This window comes from Protopterus annectens, chromosome 13.part0 (assembly GCF_019279795.1).
Source record: "Protopterus annectens isolate FY-2018-M chromosome 13.part0, PAN1.0, whole genome shotgun sequence".
NCBI classification, from domain to species: domain Eukaryota; kingdom Metazoa; phylum Chordata; order Ceratodontiformes; family Protopteridae; genus Protopterus; species Protopterus annectens.
Genome location: NC_056747.1, coordinates 299183749 through 299209059, shown reverse-complemented (window position 1 = coordinate 299209059; position 25311 = coordinate 299183749). Strand labels below are relative to the sequence as shown.

The 25311-nt window shown below is 39.5% G+C and overlaps 1 protein-coding gene across 1 annotated transcript in view; it reads right to left on the bottom strand.

Annotated features, from left to right (window-relative positions):
• Positions 1-6048: 6048 nt before the first annotated feature.
• Positions 6049-25311, bottom strand: part of MRPL54 (mitochondrial ribosomal protein L54) — a 190378-nt gene continuing 171115 nt past the window's right edge. The window contains exon 3 of the mRNA XM_044053887.1: positions 6049-6474. Coding sequence (XP_043909822.1) covers positions 6342-6474 — 133 coding nt within the window. The 3' untranslated portion in view covers positions 6049-6341. The remainder of the gene's footprint in view (positions 6475-25311) is intronic.

Below are 25311 nucleotides of genomic sequence, written 5' to 3'. Positions count from 1 at the left end.
TGAATTACCATGGAAGCTGTTTTTAATTTGATTAATTATTGTAGTGTTTAATTAGTAATTATCCAACAGATATAAGGGAAATGGTTGCACATATTTCCTGTGTAAACAGTGTGATTTTAAATTTGGAAGAGAGCTTGTAACTTGAGATGTCAGTTCTGAATTAAAGCTGTTTTATAATCCACAAGCTGTTGTTTTTTCATGATAATGTAATATTTTTTATAGTTTTTATTGTTGGGTATTATCTTCACCACCTAAAAGTGCATATCAAGGTGACAGATAATTGTGGTGGTATTGTAATCATCACCTGAAAGTGCATGTCAGGTTGACACACAATGAAGGGGACTTACCATCATTACATGATGATGTCTGATGGGTAACAGAAGGGAGAGATATCACCACCACCACCTGAAACATCATGTATGGGTGACACAATGGGGTGTATTAACACCACCTGAAAAGTGCATTCCAGGATGACGCATGGTGGGGTTTTATCTTTACCACATGATGTGTGATGGGCAACACAATGGCGGGGTAATATCACCACCTGAAAGTGCATGTCTGAGTGACATACGACCACGTGAAGTCTGATGGGTGACACCTAATGGGGTATTATCACCAGATGATGACGTCTAATGAGTGACCCATAATAGGGGGTATTATTATCACCAACTGAAAGCAAATGTCAGGGTGACACACAATTGAGGGGTATTATCACATAAGATCAAATGGGTTACACATAATGGGAGGGTATCATCATTACCACCTGAAAATGCAAGTCAGGGTAACGTAATGGTGGGGCAGTATTTTCTGCACTACCTGAAAGTGCATGTCAGTGTGACACATACTGGGGAACATTTTCATTGCCACCTGAAAGTGCATGTCAAGGTGACACAAAATAGGTGGGTATTAAGAATGCCACGTGATGTCCGATGGGCGACACAATGTGAGGGTATTATCTTTGCCACCCGCAAGTGTACGTCAGGATTACACATAATGAGGGGATATTATCATCACCACCTGAATGTGCATATCAGGGTGATACATAATGGGGGTTTTTATTATCACCACCTCAAAGTACATCATGGTGACACAAAATGAAAGGATTTAATCACCACCAACAAAGTGCATGTCAGGGCAACACATATTGGGGGGTTATCCTCACCTCAAAGGGCATGTTAGGGTGACACAATGAGGGGTTTATCATAACCACCTCAAGGTGGGTGTCAGGGTGACACATGATGGCAGGTATTATCACTGTCCATTGAAAGTGCATGTCAGGGTGATCCATAATGCAATAAAGAGCTGGAGACAGACTGCTATGTTCCAGCTCCTACTGGATCTTTTGGATCATCTACATTATGTATGACTTGGGGTTAATTACCTCACATATCAACTTTTTGTTAAAATTCAGTGTTGGTTATACTAATGAAGCTTTCCAGTCTTTAAAATTATTTTAACTCTGAAAAGTCTTCCATGTTTGGATAATTTTAGACCATTTGCAAGACATCTAGTCTTGATTTTAATACAATTTTGGCTGTACTGTAGCTTCTTGTAGTGATATTTCTCAGTGTACAAGTCCAGTTCCTCAGAGGTTTAAACCCTCCATCTTTTTTTTCCTAGCAGGAATGATTGTGATACAACTACATTGTTCATAGGACTTTGATTTCAATGTACTTCTCTTTTATTGATGACTTGGACTTCCATACAGCTTACTACAATGCTCACAGACTACACAAGAACTTTTTTAGACAATTCACCAATAATTCAGCTTTGAGCTGCAGATTTTCCCATAGCTTCTGCATTCTTAATTTTCACATGTAAACTTGGATGTCTTTCTACCACAGAATTTCCGTCTATGCTGATTTCATTCTAGCATTTCTTAAACTTTGTGTTGGTTTTCTGGTATTATCAGTGCAGATGAAATAAATGATCGCATTTGAGTTAAGCTGGGGAAGATTAACTCATGTAGTGGAGTACTTCCATTTTTCAAAAAGGTTAGACAACAATCCATTTTTTTCTATAGCACTTTGTCATGAAATTCTTCACTGCTTTCTCCACTTGCCCATTAGACTTGTGATAGTATGACCTGGGAATTATATGTCTAAATTCTCATCTAAATTAAAGACTTTTGCATTATGAATCATTATTGAATAATAGAATACTAGGAATTCCATTTAAAAAATACAAGCTTTAATGAACTTCTGGAACAAATCCATGGGCATGCTGAACTCTGCTCCATGCCTACAATTAATTTGGATACATTATCATCTCTTCCCTTTCACTGTTGCTATGATATGCATAGCAGATGGAACAGCTCTGTTCTACTTGTGCTGTGTCTTTCGGCTTCTCCAGTTAAGGGTCGCCACAGTGGATCACCGGTCCACAAACTCATTGGCAGTGGAGTTTTTCTGGTGTTAAGTTCCCAACCTTCACAGAAGGCACACACACACACACACACACACACACACACACACACACACACACACACACACACACACACACCTACCTGCATGTCTTTAAATCTCACGACTTCAAGGAGTACATGCAGACTCCACAAAGAAGGAGTTCCAGCTGAGAATCGAACCAGAGAACCTCTTGCTGTGAGGTGACAAAGCTAATTGCTGCAGCACCACCACTGCCAACAACACTGTTCTACTTGTGCATTGTAGAAAATCCTGGCAAAAAACATGCATCTTTTGCTCTTTCATTGCACTTCACTATTATGTTATGAGCTTTGAATGCTGAACTTTGGACACTACTTATTTCACCTCCAAAAGAAAAATAAGGTTAAATTTCTTCCCTTATTATTTTTCCTCATGTCTGCTTTTTACTATATTTTTAATTCGGTGTCAGTACACTTCCGAAATTATTTTAGTTACAGCACTGAGAATTAGGTATACATATACTCTATAATTCTTCATGCTTCTCTGGTAAATATGCCACATTAGACACATTTTTTTTATAATTCCATGCCTGGGTTTTGCATCATTTTCAGACCATACTTCTGTAGAGTAAGTTCCTCTGTAATGTCAGAGGTGCCCTGCACAAAAGTATACTGAACATGCATTACAAGGATGTGTGGTGTGCTTCTACCTGAATATTTTATTGTACACATATTCATGGAATACAGAAACTACTCTGGCAAGCAAAAAATGTAAAGGTAGTAACCAGGTCCATACAGGGTGCTAGTTCATTATGAAATATAAATATATATATATATATATATATATATATATATATATATATATAGGACTCCAAAGGAAATCCTATAGGACTCCAAAGGAAATCCAAGCAAAGATTGAGTAACAGCAATGCTAACAGGTGTGCCTCTATCTCCTCCTTGTTTTTTTTTTTTTTTTACCATTTTCTTTCTTACTGTAATCATTTTAACATTCTGAAATGGAAAGCAGAATTTCTGCAGGTAATACTTCATAATCTATTTAAAGACAACCTCTCATGAAGATGAAAGCTCTCTGACAAAAAGGCCTATACTACTTACATCTAGGGTGGCGCAGTGATGCAGCGGTTAACATTGTTGCCTTAGAGCAAGAGGTTCTCGGATTCAATTTTCAGCTGGGGTGCCTTCTGTGTGGAGTCTGTATGTCCTCCCTGCATTCGCCTGGGTTTCCTCCAGGTACTTCGGTTTCCTCCCGCATTCCAAAACAATGTGTCTGCAGCATTTCTCCCTGGACCTCCGCTGAAAATAGGCTCTGTCCTAGTGGGACTTGCCCAGTCAACAAATGCTAAATAAAATAAATAAATAAAATGCTTCATCTGTTATGAATGGATTAACCCAACTTCTTTCTTTGACGCATGCTTTTTCTGAAAGTCCTCTCTTCATGTTTTAATAAGCCAATACACTTGGTCTCACTGTTAAGCTTTTGATTTCTGCTAGAGAAAGGCAACATGTTCTCAGTAAGCAAACCAGCAGCCATCTGACCACTAGTCTTTAATGTCCTACTGTCAATGTTGAATAACTGAACTAGCTTATCACGATGAGCAAAAGATGTGTGTATTTTCATTGATCTTTAAAATACACGTTTCAGAAATCCATAGTTAAAATGACAATTACTGTTACAGATACCTACAAACTGCAGAAAATGCATGCTTTGGCCCATGCATCTACCCACTCAGTCAATAACTATTTTTTTCTGTAGACTTCAGTACTGCCAAAAGGTGCTGCAAAGGTAAAATTGTGAAAGTAGGGACCCCCAAGTGTGCATTAAAAAAACTTCTGCATCATGCCACTTCCAACATTGTACTTTAACTAGGTTATACAGAAACAACCACATTGTGTAGGTTACTTTACATTTCATAACCAATCCATTTAAGAAATTCCCCAAATGTATAAAAATTTACCCTGTTTGGGTGTTTTGCAATAATGACCACAGCCTAGAAATCCACGTATCCTAAACTTCACGTAATAATGGTGCTCTGTCTTTATGATCGAAAGGGAATGTAAACCTTTGGGCTAGCTAAGGATTACCCTTACATATAATCTAAAACTAAAACCCAGTGAAGCATTCAGTTCCCCCAGCCTAATTTTGCAGAAGAGCTGCTAGCACAACTGTTTACATTTACAAAATGTGCAGCTTGATCACAGACAAAAATATAGTGATGTCCCAATTCAAATTATAAGAACTGAACAGAGGAAGATACTAGGGGAATCCTAGAGAACTATAACAGCACTGTGTCAGAAAACAAAAACACAGCTATGGTGTGCTTAAACTTGAGTTATGGGCTTACAGAGCAATGAAGGCCCACCTAGATGTGCAAATGCAGTGGCAATTTCCTGTACCAAGCTCAAGGGTAGCCTTAGAGAGTAGTGGGACAAGGATGTCTCTTTCCATAATACTCAATGTATCCATTACCATTCCATTTACAGTGAACTCAGCAAAACAATTCTCTGAAGTTTCATACACTACTATAAAAAAAGTCTTCCACACTGCAATTAAAATTATGTAAACCACTATACGAGAGTAAATCACAAATTACAATACATTTGATCAACAATACCTAAATCTGTACCTAAGGAAATGACTCTCCAGTTGAGCATTTCCAAAATATTCCCTGGTGAGCTGAATCATAAATGTCATGATTCCAGTCCAAAATGAAGGGCGACACTCAAAGGTTTTGAGAAGTAAATTGTATAAACCTTTTGTTAGTTCAAGGGTTATATATGTTGCTCAGTGCCAACAAGGTGAATGTTTTTATACTGGTAAAACTTCACAATTGTTAAGGGTTAGAATTTATCACCTGTATGACAGTAAAAAAAGGATAATCACAATGCATTGTACAAATATATCTGTATCTTTAGTATCCATAGACTTATGTTTTAAGTGATCAATCATTGGGTTGGGTTATAGAGGACCACCAGGTGATGACTTTCTGGAAATGAAAGAACTAAAATGTCAGTTAATGACAAATGCAACCATGTATACGGAGTTAAATGACACTGTTTCTTATCGGCAGTGTCTTGCGGTTGAAGGCAGCCTTTTGTATGTGAACTAGGGTGGGCACAAATTCTAGTACTGGGTACATAAGCATAGTGCTTTGTATTTACTTTTTTACTGATTCATCATTTTATTTTTCATCTGTCTTTTTGGTATTTAATAGTTAGCTAGAATTTGTATTAATGGGTTTGATCTAGCATTTAATATTTATGAATTAATTGCTGGTTTGTTGCATTATGGATCAAGTGATGATTTTATTCATGTCTCTAAATTTGTTTTCAAAACATTTGTTAATTAATCGCAGAACAAGTGACCCTAAAAGAGTCTATAAACTTAAAATCACTGGCTGTTGAGATTGTAAATGGACTTCATCAGAACAAAGACAAAAGTTCTAAATTTTTTTTTTTTTTTTTTAATAAAGCAGTGTGATTCACTTCTCATTCCTGGCTGCTTATTTGTTTATATATTTTTTTCTTGTTAGAGTGCATTGACATGGTTTTTCCCATTAAGTCTTAATGGCGGACAAGTTCATAATCTGACAGCTGGAGATGTCCCTACAATTCTATAGAGAGAGCTATAGAAAATGAACAAGGAGTCAGTTCTGTAAGTTATTATGCATAGAAAACATTGTTTTCCACAAATACAGCATATATTACTGGCTTACAACATCCATTTTGCAGTTAACCATAACGGTGTGTTTCTGCTTTCCACAATCCAAGTAATACAGTGTACTATAGATCCTATCACATCTTTGAAGTCTGCACGGATGTTCCACAACTGCTGGCAAAGGTAATCCAGTTTTGCTCTACTGTAACCATATGTAACAATAAGGAAACTGTGTTATATCACATTTTGCACTAGTAGCAATAGTCTTAGAGCAGCCAACAATTACATTGTCTTCCCCTTATGTAATCTGTTGTGACGCCACATATGATATTTTCTCAGCCGCCTCCAGTACTCGAGAGACTCTGGATCCAACTCTTCCAGTTTCTTAGGTGGGCCAAGATTCAAAGTAAACAACCTTTAACATGGGTACAAAGTCAAGAAAAATAATTTTAATCAGAATTTAAAGTTTGTTCATTGAGCCAACATGTCATTCTTTACATGCATAAACATAGAAAAAATTGTATCTACCTCCTAATCCTGCTACAGTAGCTGCAGCGTTATTATGTGAGCAAATATAAATTTCATTTGGAACATTAAATACTCATATATAAAAAAGCCACGTACATCTCCCTTGAACCACCTAGTCTGTCTTTTCCCTGCCTTTTAGTTAAAATGCTAATTCATATCAACCAAAAGTCTTTCTCTTACTACTCATCAGAACTACCCTCCGTCCCAAACTCATTTGTGTCTACAGCACATAGATTGTGCCGTGTTCTTCACACCTGTAACACCAGTTGTGTGGGCTGCCTCGTCTCCTATTTACTTAGCATGTTAACTGGTAAGTGAACTGGTCCGAGAATCCTTTAAAGCCATAATCTGGACTATAAAGTATAACACAACCAGTGATACACACATACTTACTACATTGACACACCTACAGTATGACAGACATTCTTTTGGTCATCATCTAAAGCAAGCTTATATTCATGTAAGAAACGGTATGACAAGCTATATACACAGTATTCATATGGGAAGCAAAACGCTTACAAATAAAGTGCCTTTTCTTACTCGTAAGAAATATTGACTAATACTAGGAATGACTCACTGAGGTATTTATTGACATATGTACATACAGTTTTCATTAAAGTACCACTGTGGTTTACAACAGACTACAATTCCTAAGGAAATTAATCACGGATTCAATACAGATAAAAGATATGACCAGATGCATGAAAGTGGAGAAAGTAATAGAATTTGAGAAAAAAAGATGGCAGAAGGTTTATAAATATTACTGAGGATATTTAGTAAAATTACTCTTTATAATACTAACAAAGGCAGTTGTACAGCTATTAGTAATAATGTTTTTGGGAATAGGGATATGTTGGTACTGTAGGACATTAAATTTTGCTGGGCTGTATCTCTAAATCAATTGCATTTTTTTCTACAATCAACCTATCTTGAGCTCTTTTCAGAATACATTAAGATTATCAAATGTTCCCATTTTACCTAGGAGGCTATTCCAGTTTTTGGGGACAACTTCTGAAACGGCTTCTTCATGACTGGACAATTTGAAGGATGGTCTCATCAGATGCATTGCATCATTGTTTCCAAGTATGCAGATTGTGGCTTTGGAATGAGTTTTTAAGAGGTGGGCAGTCATCTGAACGTTATAGTATTTAATAGTAAGCAGGCTCTTGCTGTGACCAGTAACCAAGTGGCTTTAATTAAGGTGTTTCAGTGATCTTCTGTTCTGCTTGCCAGCTATATAAATATAAGAGTTTTGTTATTGGTGGACTGAATTAAGGGCGCATTGTGTGATGGCAGAGTAATGATGGGAGAGCCTCTTTTCAATTCTAGGGATCAGCACACTGGATTGCAGTAGCTTGTCCTGCTTTGCCTTTTTTTTGGTCTGTAATTTTTGCCCCCTCGCCTGCTAATCATCAAACCTCCCTCAGTCAGACCTACAATGTCTGGGGGGTGAGGGAATTGTCCAGGCAGCCTTGAAGGTGCTGTGTGTTCTTGTCAACATCCTGACAGCATTATGACCTAACCCTATTTCTGGTGGCAACACGTGTACTTTGCATCACTGCAATGGCTGCCTATTGTCTCTTAGACCACATGTGTGGGCTCCCTCATATGCATATGGGCTACAATCATCGGCTTGCCGACCATTCCCATTTCTTCCCAGTATAGGCTCCCTTCATCATGATGAGCCTCCCTTCTTCAGCTGAAGCCCTGTCATCAAAGTTGTAGCTACCATCCTGCACCCCAGGAAGGGAATTGTCCAACCTCCTTGCCTGTGCTGTCAAGCACTAGAGCTACTAGTCAAACCTGCGTCGACTGGTCTTTCAGTTCTCTTATTCCTCTATGCTACTAATGATGGCAGTCTGTCCTGCTTCTTCAGTAAGGAGATTACGTACGTTGCAAGAGATTTTTATTTGGGCAATAACTTTGCCCGTGTTTCAGTGCAAGCAATAAAGGAAAGACTGATCAAGTGCTATTTCTAAGTAGTTTTCTTGTGCTGTAGAAGGGAAGGAGCACCTTTTGGATGTACAAAAATAATATTTATCGGAGTTTTTGAAGTGTCTCAAACTGAATCACAGTGATTTTGGTAGTATTTATTGTTAATGTAAATATGGTTAACCAGTTCCATACCAAGTTAGACTCTTTGCCAACAGATTTAGTGAAAGCATTAGGTGCTTTGTTTAGCTTTATAAGGCCTGTATCATCAGCATAAAGCAAGCTGTTTATATTTGGATACGGTAGATCATTTACAAATCAGGAAAATGGGGGTGAACCAAAAATGACCACCTGATGAATGCCCATTTGTGGATATCCAGTTTGAGTGTACATTATATCACAGAACTCTAAAAGCTCTATAAAGCAAGATAATCTTTAACCGGGTAGTGACTCTCTTCAAAAATCACCAGTGCTTTAAATTCTTGCAGTAGTGTAGAACAGTCTACTGTTTCAAAAACTCCTCTTAGTTTCTGGTTAACTTGTCCTCATCCATGTTTTGCACTTTTTTCCTCCTCTTCTCTCATTCTAACAGCTGTCCTGGTACTCAATGTCCTTTTACCAACTCACCAATCTAGTGCGGGTCCAATGCCTGAATTTTTCTCCAGGGCCAGTAAGGATCTTAAGAATGTCCTGGGGGTGGTGGTGGTGTCCTACATATATATTATACATGTTCACACACAAATACACACACAATATATTTATACTAATGATAATCTTCAAACAAACTATGCAATAAAACCATGCATCTCATACACCATGCAGACATTTTTGTTTTACACTGCTGGTGTATCATTAACACTCATCACACCATCAACAGTTTATCTTCACCATTGGCATCAAAGCTAACAAAATTCCCCATAAATACCCAGATTTAGGACACATGCTATAAATTAAAAGGTCAAACACACACTGCATACGTAAAACACTGACATACAACTTGCAAACAACTTCTCAAAACCCAAATCTACACAAGTAAAATGTAGACTGCGTCGCCAATTCATTTCAATATTAATAAGAAAAAAAAATTTAACTTGCACAGAAACTAAAAAAAAAAAAAAAAACCCCACCTAAATCAATTACCTAAGAAATAAAATGTGTTCACATCTAAATGAAAAGTATTAAAATAATCTTTTTTTATTTACTTTGTTGTGTTGATTAGCCACACTAGACCAGTGTCCTCTTTTCAGAGGAGACCTGAAAAGATGAAATAAGGCCAGGGCACTGAGGAGCTCTTCCTACTTTTTTTTTTTTTGATTAGTGTCATTGGACCTTATACATTATACTACTCCGCTCTCCAGATTTTTGCCTCATTTTTCTGGCAAATCTCTGAGGACTGAAGTCACTAAATAATGACATCATTTGAGTTTCAGACTTCATATACTTCAGAAAATGTATGCCAATACAAATCTTGTTATTCTAGCAACTTTCCAAGTTTATTGCTGAAGCAAAGGAGGTTCCGCTTCTAGAAATAATATCCAATTTGTAACAAGTAACAAAGGTATGAGCAATTGACCATGTTGCTGCAGCTCAATCATCCGTAGATGTTCTTGACCAAAAGGCAGATTAAGTGGCCATGGATCTGGTTGAATGAGCCTTGGGAGGTTTGGGTAAGGTCATGTCTTGTTGACAGTGGATCCAAGAGATAAAATCTGTAATCTATTTAGCTAGATTGACTTTAGAAACTGGGCATCCCAGTCTTTTTGGTGAAAAAGAGACAAAAAGTTAGTCTGACTTTCTGATTTGTTTTGTCCTGTGAAAATAAAAACATAACTGTCTGTGTACATCAAGGAGATGAAGCATGTACTCCCCTTTATTCAAAAAATGTGGAAAGAAGACTGACAAATGAATGGTATTTTCAGAAGCCACTATGGGTAAAAAAGAAGGGGTTGTCCGTAAGGTAACCCTATCTTTATGGAAAATGATATAAGGGGTCTTTTGAGAAAAGAGCCTGGAGTTCTGATAGCCACTTTGCAGAAGTAATGGCTACTAAGAAGACTGTTTTCCATGAAAGGATTTTTAAATTGTTTTTAGCTGAAGGTCCAAAAGGTTTCCGAGTCATACTTTGTAGCACAACTCTAAGATCCCAGGGAGGTGAAGGATCCTTTACTGGTGGTCTGAGAATAAAAATACTCTTTACAAATGCTTTGCATAATTTGGACGAAGCTAAGGAATAATTTCAGCCTCCTGTGTGAAAATGTGAAATAGTTGTTAACTAAAGTTTAATCATAGAGAAACTAGCTCCTTCTTTAAACAGGCTAGCTAAAAATTTAAGTACTGCAGAAAATGGAGCAGAGAATGGGTCAAGCTCATTATTCAAAGCCCAAAGGTAGAATCTTTTCCACTTGCTCTTGTAAACTTTAGTAGATTCTTTTTGTGAAGCTAAAACAATGGTACATACAGGGTAAGGGAGCCTGGACTGTCTATTACTGGAAGTGGAGACACCATGTGGTTAGTTTGGGGGCCTGGATCCCTGATGGGTGACAGAAGAAATCCGGAGTTGGCATCAGTATACATGGAGGATAACAAAGGTGACACCATAGGAAGGGCAACCATACCTGTCAAGGCCAGAAGGGGGCAATGAGAATGACTGAGCTCTTCAGACAACTTGTTTCTGCAGAAATTTGAGAATCAAAGCAAGAGGGGCATAAGCACAGACCAGAGCATTTATCAGTGGCTCCCCCTGTGGGAGGAGAATAGCAAAGTACCTGCTGCACTTGTTGTGGGGAGACACAAAAAAGTTGCAGCAAGGTTGACCCCAATTATAGAAGATCCTTTCAGCCACAGGCTGATTGACGGACTACTCATGAGGCATCAGGATGGATCTGCTTAGTTTGTCTGCTAACACACTGGATTTTCCTGCAATGTGTGTTGTAATTAGAAAGCAGTCTGATCAGATTGCCCATTCCCACACTTTCATGGCCTCTCTGCTGAGGGGATACGATTGGACTCCTCCTGGTTTGTACCAGACGACAGACATGTTTGATCTGAACTGCAATAATCCCTAGAGGAAGAGTATCTTGAAATGCCTACAATGCAGACTGCCGTTATTTCTAGTACATTGATATGCAGATTGGTGTCTCAGGGGACCACATGCCTTTGACCATCCTTCCTAAGAAATGCCCCCCCCCCACCCCAGTTGGGAAGCGCCTGTGGTCAATGTCGCCATTGGAGGTGGTAACACAAAAGGTCAGCCTAGGTGAATGTCATTAGATTGAATCCACCAGTGAATCTGTCATTTGCAAATTGGGGTCAGCTTAACTAGAAAGGATAGGGGTTGATAAAGAATGGATCACTGAACACACAAGATTCCAAAAAAGAACACACACAAAGAAATGTGCCAAGGGAAGTAATACAATGGCTGATGCCATGGAATCTTGTGCTCAAAGGGGTTATCTTGCTGGAGGACATGGATGGGAAATACGTAGATGAACCGGACTCCTGATAATGGATGTACGATGAGGTGGTAATGAAACTACTTGTCTTGTTGTATCCAAAAGTGTACCAATGAACACTGGGCTCTGGCTGGTGACTGGTTTGCTCTGGCATAATTTATAGTTATCCCCAATGACTGGCAAATCTGGAGCAAGTTGTCCCTGGAAAGCAGAAGGAGATGTTTGGAGGGGGTGGTGAGGAGCCAGTTGTCCAGATATGGAAACACTCGAAATCCTCTGAGTTTCAGATGAGCAGCTACCACTGCCATACATTTGGCAAAACACCCTGGGGGCTGTGCTGTGTCCAAAGAGCAGGGCTCTGAATTGGTAGTGACTAGCTCCATGTCAAAAGCATAAGTGTTTTTGGGATTGCCTATTTTGATGTGATCAAATTGTGAAGATCTATTCAGCACATAACATTCAACTGTCCTTGTGAAGAAAAAGTAGGATGGACTGTACCATGACCATTTGAAACTTTGACTTCTTTACATACTGATTCAAATTGCTTAGATCCAAAACTGGTCTGAGGTCTCCCGTTATCTTGGCCACTAAAAAACATGAGTAAGTTCTGAATCCTATTTGATCTGGTGGGATCTCTTGGATGATTTTTTTTTTTCTAGAAGCTTTGGAATTTCTTGTGCTGTGTCCTTCCTCTGACTGGGTGGAACATCAGGAAGTTTCTTCTTTTTGTGAAGAGGAGTTTGGAAAAATGGAGTGAAATAACTTCTGAATATGATTTTTAGCACCCAGGTATATTTTTGTTATATTTGCCCAGACTTCTGGTTGCAGGGATACTCATCCTCTGACTGCCTCCAGAGTTGGACAGTTGGGCAGTGCTTAAGGAGCGCTGAAATGGTCTGTCCGGAAAGGAATCCTGGAACTCCTGGTTCTGCAGGCCTCCTCTGCCACAAGGGCAACATCTCCCATTAGAATTTTCTCCTCTGCCTCTGGAAGAATTTTCCCTGCATGGATCTAGGAAAGATCTCTCAGATTTTCAGAAACATATTTTCTTACCACCACTCTGATTCCTGGAAAAGGTCCATTGAGGGGTAGAAAACCTGATTCACATGGCAGACAGGATCATTCCATCTTGTTCGCTATGGACAAGTATCTCTTTTACTGATGGCCTGAATAAGGATGTGCCATCAAATGGGGCATTGATGAAGGATGTCTTAAAGGGCACCACAAAATTGCATAGCCGCATCCAGGCATGTCCCCTTAGGGCAACGAATGAACCAGCTGCTTGTGAGGTGCATTCAACTGTGTGAGAAGTAAACCTCAATGAAACATTTGAGAAATCAACCTCAATGAAACATTTGAGATAGACAAGAGAGCGGCTAGCTGTGAGGACGTTCTTTTGAGAGAGGCTAGCTGTGAGGACGTTCTTTTGAAATCCTCTGCAGACATGGACTCTGACAAAGTATTTGCAAGCTCTTTGGTCAAATCTCTTTGAAATCTCGTGAAGAGTACCAGATAATTAAGAGACCTCAAGGCAAATTTAGCTAAGGTAAAGACTCACTTTCCAAATCTGTTTAATGCTCTAGACTCACTGTTTGGCGGATGGACAGAAGAGCTCTGTTTTGCTAGCTCTTTCTTGGTGGCTGCCGCTACATCTATAGCATCAACTGGGACTCCTTTGTTCCATCCAGTAGGGTTTGTCTTTTGGAGAGGCGAAAAAATTAGTCAGGTCTCTTCGGGATAGGTTTGACGGTATTCTACTCCTTCCAAGCTGGGCGGGAAACTAAATCAAGGAGTTCATCCGCTGGGGGAGGTAACCCAAGATGTGGATGGGCCAGAACCAAAAGCTTCCAAAAATACTGATTCTTCCAAAGAGGAATTTTCTGAAGACCAGACACCCTTTTCTTTGAATATCTGTAAAATGACTCCTACGGAGATGTTATCCAGTGGTGATTTGGGGGACTGTTCTTCATCCAAATTGGTACATTCTGTGAGGGAGTCCATCGGGGAGTCAATGTGTCTCTTTTTGCATGTTCTCTTCCAATGGGCCTCCTCTATGGGGTGTTCTGGGGAGATAAACAAATAAAATATATAATACTGAAGAAAAACAACTATGAAAATGGTCCAATCTACATCTGAATAAAATTTATTGACATACAAAAATAATTAAAAATAATGTATTAAACGCTTTCATCTCTGCTAAGGAGACTTCATCAGAATACGATTTTTATACGAATGTGTAAATTAACTCATTGATTGTACCACCTATCAAATTCCATTTAGCATATGCTAATCATTAACATTTAAAGACACCTTTACCAAGACATCATAAAACACACTATGCAATGAAAATAAAATAAAATGAATTAAAATGTTTCAATCCTTTCTAATCATAAATATGCATATTTTAATGTTATTTTAAAAACATCTTAAAATAGTTAACAACTTAAGTTATAATACTGGCCCTTTCTACCAACATGGGTGTTCTGGATACTGTTTCATTCAACCCTGGCGGGAACATAGCTGCTAGCTTCAGCTGCCAAACAGTTTCTTTTTTAACAGATTCTTCCAATCCCTCCTCTTGGGTTCAAATTGACCTTATTCAAAATTCCAAAAGAAAACTTTGTAAATGCAGGACAAGTGAGGGAATGCTTGTAAATTCTCCAATTTCACAACCTTTTCTTTCATAATATATGAACATTGCCCACATCTTCCCAATTTCTCTAACACTTCCTTGTTGGTTTTAAAAAATATGACATCACACCATGAGGATGTTAGTGGTGAATTGGATAAAATCGCATGCATGTTCTATGAAAGGGGCTACCCTAGGTCCTTGGTTGTTGTTGTGTCTTTCGGCTTTTCCCAGTTAGGGGTCGCCACAGCAGAACTCCAGTCCGCTAATGATTGGCAGTAGATTTTTACGTGCCGAGTTGCCGGCCTTGACGCACAACCTTCAATGAAGGTACGCCCATTCACGCATGTCTCCACACAGAAGACGCTCTAGCTGAGAATCGAACAGAACAAAGTCTTACTGTGAGGCGACAATGCTACCATAATTAATGATGTGTATAGTAAGTGGGGTACGTGGTATCAGCCACTTTTGGGGGTTGGTTTAACTAAAGAACTAAATTTAGCAGCAAGTAAGAGTTACAGTAAAGCTTGTGTTCTGCAACATAATCATCTTACTGGTAGACTTCAAGATGCTTTGAATAAGAATTGAAATATTTTTAAAACTAACAAGGAACTAATTTCAAGAGATTATTAGAACAAAAAATTGAAATGGAGGACAATTCGAAACAAGGCACTAGGGCTTGTGGAAGATGTGGGCAATGTTCATATATTATGAAAGAAAAGGTTGTGAAATTGGGAGAATTGTGTACAAAGCAGAGTGTTTTTTTTAAGAAAGGAAATTGCAATACTAGTAGAGTGGTCTATTTAGCAGTGTGTGAGAGACATGCCCACACTTCTATGTGGGCAAGACTGAGCGTGCATTCAAGACGAGAATTTATGAGCACACCAATGACATAAAAAATAAAAAGATGAGGAACGCCCTTTACAAGCATTCCCTCACTTGTCCTGCATTTACAAGCATTCCCTCACTTGTCCTGCATTTACAAAGTTTTCTTCTGGAATTTTGGATAAGGTCAATTTGAACCCCAGAGGGGGGGGGGGATTGGAAGAATCTTAAAAAAGAAAGAAACTGTTTGGCAGTTGAAGCTAGTAGCTATGTTCCCGCCAGGGTTGAATGAAACAGTATCCATAACACCCATGTTGGTAGAAAGGGCCAGTATTATAACTTAAATTGTTAACTATTTTAAGATGTTTTTAAAATAACATTAAAATATGCATATTTATGATTGAAACATATAGGTTAATTCATTTTAGTTTACTTTATTTTCATTGCATAAAGAGTTTTATGATGTCTTGGTAAAGGTGTCTTTTTAAATGTTAATAATTAAAACATGCTAAATGGAATTTGATTGGTGGTACAATCAATGAGTTAATTTACACATTCGTATAAAAATGGTAGAGGCAATGGCAAGAACTGTATTCTGATGAAGTCTCCTTAGCAGAGATGAAAGCGCTTAATATGTTATTTTTCATTATTTTTGTAGGTCAATAAATTTTATTTAGATGTGTTCTGGGGAGGTGTTGGAAGAAAGGGAAAATTCCTCTACCGGAACAGATTGAACACTTATTGGAACTGTCTGCCCCTGTGGAGTAGGGATCAACTCGGAGCTCAATGCCGATGACAGGAAAAGGTTTGGATCCAAAAAATGAGAAGGCAGTTCTCTGGAAAAAGAGAAAAAGCACTTTCCACATTCTCAAAAGCAGATGAACCCTTACAGGCTTTGAGGCAGATGGACCCTTACAGGCTTTGACCAGACCTATCGGAGACGGAGTTCCCAGTGAAGGTAGGTCTTGGATCCATGCCTTGATGATGGAACCAAACCTGAACTATCTGGGGCTGAGGCTCCAAGGGGCAGGGATGTATCTAAAAACAGTGAAGTCAATCTCGGCACTTCAGCTCCAGGACCCATTCTGATCCAAGAGTATTAGAGTGGAACTAGTCAGAGATATGGGTCAGAGTTGAAGATATCTTCCTCGGATCTGACTCTGGACCTCTCATTGATTTCAGATCCTGGGACTCCAAAACAACTGGATGGATCAGAGGAGGAGATAAAATAGTTTTGGACATTGCAGGAAGACTGATGAATCCAACAGAGCTGTTAAGACCCCCATCTGGATCTGAGCTCTGAGAAATTTTCGCTCATCCTAACCACATCTGCTTCCAATAAACTTCTGGAGGACCTAAATGAAGACGCGGATGATATGGGCTTAATTACATATTCTGGTGCAAGACTTCTGTGAGGCTTCAGATCCAAGGACCAGGATCAAAGGATGGTGCTGTAGGGCTGAATGAAATGACGATCTGATCAGAATGTTTTTGATCAGAGGATTGGGTCTTTGGATCTGACAATGCTGGATCTGAAGCTTTTTGGCTCTTGGAAGGCGGCTTCAAAGAAAACATGGGGGGTATTTCAGTGGGGAGCATTTTCTATGCTCCAACAAACAGATTTACTGGTTTTGGAGGTGGTTTGGGCCCCAAAAGTAGATGCAGCAGGGAGAAGACTTTTCAAAATCAACTTATTTCGCCAACTGAACAAAGCTCTTGGATTGAAGGTAAAACACATTGTATAAGTAGTGTCCAAATGACTGACTCCAAGACAATATACTCACTCCTTGTGGGCATCCAAATTAGGGATTTTATGCCCACAAAGTGCATTTCTCAAATCCTGTCAGTTTATCCAACAGAGTAGGTAACCAAGGAAAGGTAACAAAATAAGCTGTAAGAAACATTTTTTTGTATGGATAGAAAAGGGAGAAAAGGAATTTAATTACCAATGATGGTAATTCAAAGAAATACAGTATATAAGAAAAGATAAACAGAAATAGCAACAATGGTAATAAAGGTTTACTATCTATGAAAACCAGTAAGAAAAATTAGGAGGAAGTCCTAACGTCCTGCGAGACGCTAAGAGGGAGGATAGGTAAATGAAAATAAAGATAAAGTTTTAACTTTTAGTACGAGAAAAAGGTTGAATTTACTTATTAAATAATCTCTAATAATGTTACAGAGAGGAACCTGCATCGGTTTGCGAAGGTGACAAATGAGATCTGAGGTACTGGGGGTGGACTAAGGCATGGGTCGAGGGAGGAGCTCGAGAGTTGGATCCAGAGTATGTGGCCAAGTTGGATCAAAGAATCTTATCTGAACCCATGGGCTGACGTAGAATGAAAAGGACATCATCAGATCCGGTCATTAAATGACAGTGATCTCTTAATGGCACCTGTAAGCTGACTAACTGCTCTATCCCCCCCAAAGGTAACAATACATAAATAGGGTGTTACACAAGTAATTAGGAGTTGTGTACATACCATAACTTGGTATAGGTGTTGTCCTTCATTCTTCTTCACTGATGGGTCTTGGATCCGGCTCGGCGGCATATTCCAGACTTCAGAACTCAATCTTGAGCTCCTCCTCCTTCCCATAATGCACTACGTTACTTCTATCTCCTCAGATCAAGTTTGCTGCCTATGTCTACTGATTTATAAAGACAGGACAGAAAAGAGGAAATAGTAACTGGAAACTTGGTACCTGACATTCCCGTAACATACCATATCCTTCTAGAAAATGCAAGGCCGGAGGAAGGTTGGGAGGGAAGGTGTGGAAGAATGAAGGACAACACATATACCAAATTATGGTAAGTACATAACTCCTAAATATAATGTTGTCCTCTTCACTGTTCCTCAGTGATAGGTACAGTCCCAAGCTACATAATTCTTGGGAGGCCCTCAAGGAAGGACATGCCAGAGCACTGTCAAACCATGGAAGCTCTACTCCTGGAAACAATGTACACTTGAAAAAGGCATCACAGAGAAATGAGACTTGGAACAAGTGACCGTAATACAGACATCCGTAATACAGACATCAGCAGAAGAATTTTTTTTTTTTTTTTTTGGAGTAAGATCAGAGAAAGTATTTGTAAATCTTGTAGGGTTACCACCTGTCCCACTTTGAGAGGGACAGTCCCTCTTTGGGCAGTTGTGTCCTGACAAGAAATTGTAAAAATGGCAAATGTCCTGTGATTTTAGAACAAAATTATTTCTTATATTTTATGTAATAGTTGCATAAAACAGTTATTCTGTATCTGAAATACCTAAATGTTATAAGAAACAGAATAAGCAACTAAAATGCTACAAGAATAAGCTTTTATTTAGGCAAAACAGTTAAGTTCTATCCTTTGTACTGGCTGTGGGTATGTGTCTGCCTGTAAAATCTGATGTCTGTACCAAACATGTCCCACTTTGGCCATTTGAAAAGGTGGCAACCCTAAGATCTTGCAGTAGGCTCTAGGAGGGCCAAACTATTCTAGACTGTTTCTAGCAAAAATCAAACTAAATATAGTCAGTAAACTATTTGGATGAGAGAGAGAACTTACTGCATTTGATGTTTACCAGAAAAAAACAAGAGGTAGCAGCGAAGTTGGCCCCAATGGTTGAAGACCGATTTAAATGGTTTGGTAGAGGAACCATACTTGAGGAACCAAAGTGGAGTGGCTGAGTCTGTATGCCAGAGAGCTGGACAACACCGGCATATGCAATGCAATAAGAAAAAAAAAATGACGAAACTGCCCGTTCCTAAACATTCATTACCTGTCCACACAGAGGGTAAGAAAGGATTTCCCTGGTAAAAAGGTATGCCAGATTAGTGACCTATTGTCAGTAAGCACCATAATAGTCCCTAGAGGGGGAGCACCCTGAAAAATGCGTGGCATAAGAAAAGGGAAAGGGAGTGATCACATCCCTGGGACACAGCAATGTAAACTGGCTTCTGGGAACGAGCACATCACCTTGTCTCACTTTCCCATGAAATGCCCTCCTCACCCCTAGCGGAAGGAGTCTGTGATCACTGTGGCTAAGGAGGAGGAAAAGAACAATTAGACCAGAAGAGGGGTAGTCCAACAGGGACCACCAGCGGATATGAAGTTTGCGAATTTGAGTGAAGTTTATAGCAGCAGGCCAAAACTGAAAAGGAATGGACAACTGACCTGTGAAAACCCAAGAAAAGGAACTGTATAGGAACCCTTGCTAGGGGGACTAGCAATATGGTACTCAATATGAGGCTAAGAATATGTAAGGTCAGAACTGCTGGGGGAGAAGCAAGGAACAGCAGTTCCTTTACCAGATTCCTTAATAATGTACAGCAATGAAAAGGCAAGACACTGTCTAGTCCATGGTATCGAAAGGGAGCAGACACCTTAGGAATTCTGTATCGGGAATAGATACGAAATGCCAGCTTTATTGAGATGTGCAGGGATCTAGGGATCAGAAAGAACAACAGGTAATCCCTGGCTTGTAGCAGATGCTGCCTGATTAAGGCAAGTGAAGAATCAGTCACCTAAATGTGGAACAGCTGGGATCCTTTGATTCCATGTGAAATTCAACCAGTGTCATGCCTCAGACAAACACCCTGGGGGCTGAGAAAAATTCAAAAGACGAGAGCTCTGAACTGGTACTAACTGATATCACTTTCTAGGCACACAGGCTGATAGACCTGCTGTAGACATCCATGAATGGAATTTGATGGGTTTTAATCCTGGAAGCATACTTGGTCTCTGTCCTTAGTTGTAACAGCAGAAGAGGAGCAGTCACCTGATGCCACCCTAAGGGGGGCAAAGGTCACTGGGGAGGAAGGGAAACATAACTAGCTGGTTGGGGAAGATCTAATGACGAATTATAAAATTGTTAGGAAAACATTGGAAATCTGTCATAGTAGCAACTTATGAAAAGTGCTTGAAGAAGTGTGCAGTTGGAAAACTAGTGCAGGGTATCCCTGTAAGGACTTGAGCAGTCCCAAAAAGAAAACCATAGTCCTGAGCATGGGGAGGGGAAAAGGACAAGTGGGGTTTTGGAAAACATCTCCAGCTGCAGCAGGGAACAAGGAGGGGAACAGTAACAAGAAGAAAAAAAAATTCTGGTGAGCCCCCCCCCTTTTTTTTGTATTCATAGATTAGTATTAGGTGGGGAGAATCAAATCTAGCATCTTGTCTTGACTCTGCAAGGTAAATATTTTAACCTACATGCCAACCTCCCACCTATATTATACAGTGTGAGAGAGCCTTCGTAGGAGAGGCATCCCCCTAGAGCCAAGCCAGAGCAGATAGCCCAAAGGTCCACACCTTAAGGTCATACTACAGATGGGAAGCGTATGCGGTCTTTGTGGCAAGGGGGGAGGGGGTTGTTTGATTGGATCCACCAGCAAAAATTATATTAGCAAATTGCTTTTATAGGAGCTAAAAAGGGATATTCCACAGGCTTGCAGACTAAACTTTGCTGGCGGGGAATGGAAGAGACAACAAGTTCCACCTCTGAACTCCAAAGACATGAAGCAGTGACAAATCAAGGATGCTATCTGGGATGAAGCATTCAAGTGAAAACTTATAAACTTCAATTTTGTATTGACCACTGATTCAATTTTGCCATAGATAAAGCAATGGTCAGGGATGTGGAGTCTTAAGATAGATAATCCCAATTTGTAACAACTAACACTTGGCTGGAGCAATAAGGTAGTAGTCGTTCAGATTCGGAAGCCATCTGAAATTCTCAGAACTGCAGGTGAGCAGGCAATACTGTCATGTATATGGAAATTATAGGAGCTGTGGAAGGTCTGAAAGGCAGAGCTCTGAATAGAAAGTGATCGGCTCCCAGCCAGAAGACCTGAAGTCTCCTGGAGCGCCTTTGAGTGTGTTTGATGTAAGAGGATTGGTCCCGTAAATGTAAAGAGCACATCCAATCAACCTTGGCAGAACAACAGGATGGACTGTGCCAAGATCATCTGGAACTTTGGCTTCTAAGAAGGGAAAAGAAGAAAGGGAAAAATAATAACCTCTGGATATTATTGCTGGTTACCCAGGTCTACTTTGGAAAGCTGGTCCAGGAATCCAGGTTCTGGGAAGAAAATGCTCCCTGACCGTTTCCATAGATGGGCAGTCATATGGGGGGAATTGGGTTGGGCACCCTAAGCCATATACTCCCAGATTAATGAAGGAAAAAGTGGAACAGACTAGGAATGAGATCGTAAGTCAGGTTGGTATGCATGTCCTGAGGCAAACCTATAACCCGGAGCAGGGAAGAAATCCAGATACCAGGGAGAGTATCATGGAGCAACGACGGGGCACAATGAGTCTGACCTCCACACAGGATCTTCGGGAAGTTGGTGGACAAAAGCTTTAAAATTAGATACAGGTCTGTCGATCTTCTAAGGCACAAACATTGTACAAGCCCTTAAACGATGGGGGACAAAGTCCCAAAAATTAGGGGCACTGAAGGGAAAGCCTGTATGGTCCTGAGGCAGGGGGACAGGTTTCAACCATCAGCTGAAGAAATGCCATAGAAAACTTGCCCCCCATAAACTGCACCCTGCAGAGAAGAGAAAGCATGAAGCATCCTTACCATGTCCCCATTGAGTGTTTCAGTGGTCTGCCAGAAAAGAGGTCTGCCGGAAAAGAGGAAAACATAAATCTAGTATGAACACTTCCAGATGAGTGAATGAATTTCGGAACATCAGCTCTTTACTGAACAACAGTTTGAATCTGACAGTATCAGATCCGAGAATAATCCAGCTCTCTGACCTGGAGAGCAATTACTTGTCGGATCCCTTGCCTCTCAGCCTTTAGCCTAACAAATCTGTAGAAAGTCTAAGGGTAATAGGGAAAAGATTTTAACTACTGTTCCGAAATCCAAATAAATACATGTCATTACTAAGTGGCTTCATTCCCCCAAACAAATACAAATGAAAAATCTGGACCATCAGGGAAAAGACCGGTGAGTTGAAGTGAAGCCGGATCCTTGACCTTGGATCTGAGAGGACAGCTCCAGATCCGAAGAATCCGGACCCAAGAACAAGTCAGCTGTTTCTGTCCATATCAGATTCAACAGCTTTGGATCTGAATGAGACAACCTTTCAGTTACTGCATTGGATCCGAAGGCTTCGCCCCATATATGAATCTAAGAGATCCTGTGCCTCACGAACAAATTTTTAGTCAGTGGGATCCAAATGTTTAGGATCTGAGAGAAGTAAACGGCTCTGAAGTGTTTTTTTTTTTTTTTTTTTTTAAGAAACTGCACGGCCCTGGCTCAGTAGTTTAGATCTGAAGGGGTTCTGAGCAGAGAAATGCCAGAAACTCACCAGATGGCTCCTGTATCTAGAATCTGATGAAGCAAAATTAGTTCCTCTAGTCCGTCAGCAACCCCTCGGATACCAGAATCTTTGATCCGAGGAGAAACTGACAGCTCAAAGCTTCAGATCTGAGCAAGCTACTCTCCACTCCAATGCCTAGTCTCATACAGTAAAAAGAAAAAAAAACAACTCGCAGAATAGAATCAGATCTGGAGGCTTAGGATCCGTAGAGATCAGTACATCCGTGGCAAAACATCCTGGGGACTAAACTGGTAGGCCAAACTTTTACTAACTGAACAAGGCCCCTCGGAACTTCAGATCAGAGACAATGGATCCAAGTTCTTGGTTAGATGCATCTGTTTCTATTTCATGGGGGGGGTTGAGCCCCGGGTAGAAACCACAGCTTAGAATATCTATCCTGATCTTCTTCTTCTCCCTTATTTACTTATTTTTTTTTTTTTTTTACACACGGGAGATGCTAACTGCTAGCCGCAATACTGTAGCACACAAGATAGCAGCATGCCTTCCCAACTGTACAGAAAGTCCAGATTTTGCCTGGAATTGTGGGTTCCTGGCAACTACTGGCTAAAAATTAAGGATGAGGGTTCGGGGAAAAAACGTATGTTAATGCAGAACCTATTAAACTATCAACTTTCTATGTCTGTAACGGCAAATTATAAAAATAGTACTTATTTGTGCCTTGTGCAAATATTTTGCTGTAAGAGGAAGAAAGGCATGGCCATCAGCAGATCACCTGGCCATCAGCAGATCACCAAACAAAAAGGGATACGGAAGGAACAAGGAAGTTGGAAAACCAGACCACAAAATATTGAAAAGCCAACAGTGTGGAAAGGGGAAAAAATGGAACCCTTAAGCAAGAAATTACGATCACTAAGACAGTTGCAGAACTAGGTTACTGTCAAAAGACAACAACCAATAGGACAATAGAAACAAAGGAATTAAGGAAACTCAAAGATAAAAACTAATGAACTACAGGTAAACAGTCAATAGAGAGGAAGGAACTATAAACAAATGAGCAAAAAATATAACTAAATCCTTACAGCTTGAGATCTGTATCTTCCATCTGACCACTCCTGGTGGCAAATGAGATCTGGGGAGTTAGAAGTAGCATGGTGCATTATGGGAAGAGGGAGTAGCTTGAGATTGAGTTCTGAAGTCTGGAAGATGTGGCCGAGCCGGTTCTGAAGATCGGATCACAAACCCTCCATGAGGAAGACTGAAGAGGGCAACATCATATTTTTAAATAAACAAGAAAGTAAATGAGGCTCCAGACCACGGCTGCACAGCACATAAAACAGTTTAATAAAATAACAGGTACCAGGTGAGCGCTTTCGTGGTCCACGCCACTTCATCAGACAACATAAGAATACTACTCTACAGGATTTATACTCAGTGCTACAATCAATTATACAATTAATTATGCTAATCCTCCTCCTTTGAACAGATTTAAAGCCACACAGTAATAAATAAAAACCATGACATGAAAAGTAAATCAGTCCTTTCATCTGTACACACTACCCTATAAAAACATTCCTACATGCCCCATAAAAAATGCCCATGATGTTGACATACACATATAAAAAAATAAATACATATAATAACCATCTCAAGTGCATATGTTGTTGTTTTTCTTTAGGCTTTTCCCGGTTAGGGGTCGCCACACAGAATACTTCTAAGTTGCTACACTGAAGTAAAGTATAAATCCAAATAGGGACCTACAGAGGTAATTATGTTGAGTTTGGATTTATACTTGACTTCAGTATAGCAACTTGGAAGTATTCTGTGTAGGTTAATAATTTAGGTATTATTTAATATGGCCCCCTGGATTGCTAGATTATTGATTGTTAATAATTTATAATCAAATTTCATGTTCGGTAGGATATATGGGTGTATGCATTTGTGTTTTATATATATATATATATATATATATATATATATATATATATATATATATATATATATATATGTAGGAATATGTATTCAAGATAGTCATTCTTACTTGTGCATTTTTTATATGTTTTTATGTATGCACTTGAGATAGTTATTTTTTATATATGTTCTATGCATATGAATTTACATGTGTATGTCAACATCATGGGTATTTTTTATGGGGCATGTAGGAATGTTATTATAGGGTAGTGTGTAGAAATGAAAGGACTGATTTACTTTTCATGTCATGGTTTTTATTTATTACTGTGTGGCATTAAATCTGTTCAAAGGAGGATGGTTTGCATAATTAATTGTACAATTGATTGCAGCACTGAGTATAAATCCTGTAGAGCAGTATTCTTATGTTGTCTGATGAAATGGCTTGGGCCACAAAAGCGCTCAGCTGGTACCCGACTGTTATTTTATTAAACAGTTTTATGTGCTGTACAGCCGTGGTCTGCAGCCTCATTTACTTGCATTTGTTGCTGGAGGAACCGTTTGCTAGCACCATCTGCATTTTGACTGTTGGAATATTTTTTAATAAACGTTCTGCTCTGTAATGCTTGTTGAGAGTACACAAAGATTTCAAAAACAGATTTATGTAGCAACCTAATAACTTGCTGCTACATTGAAAAAAACGGTTGTTGTT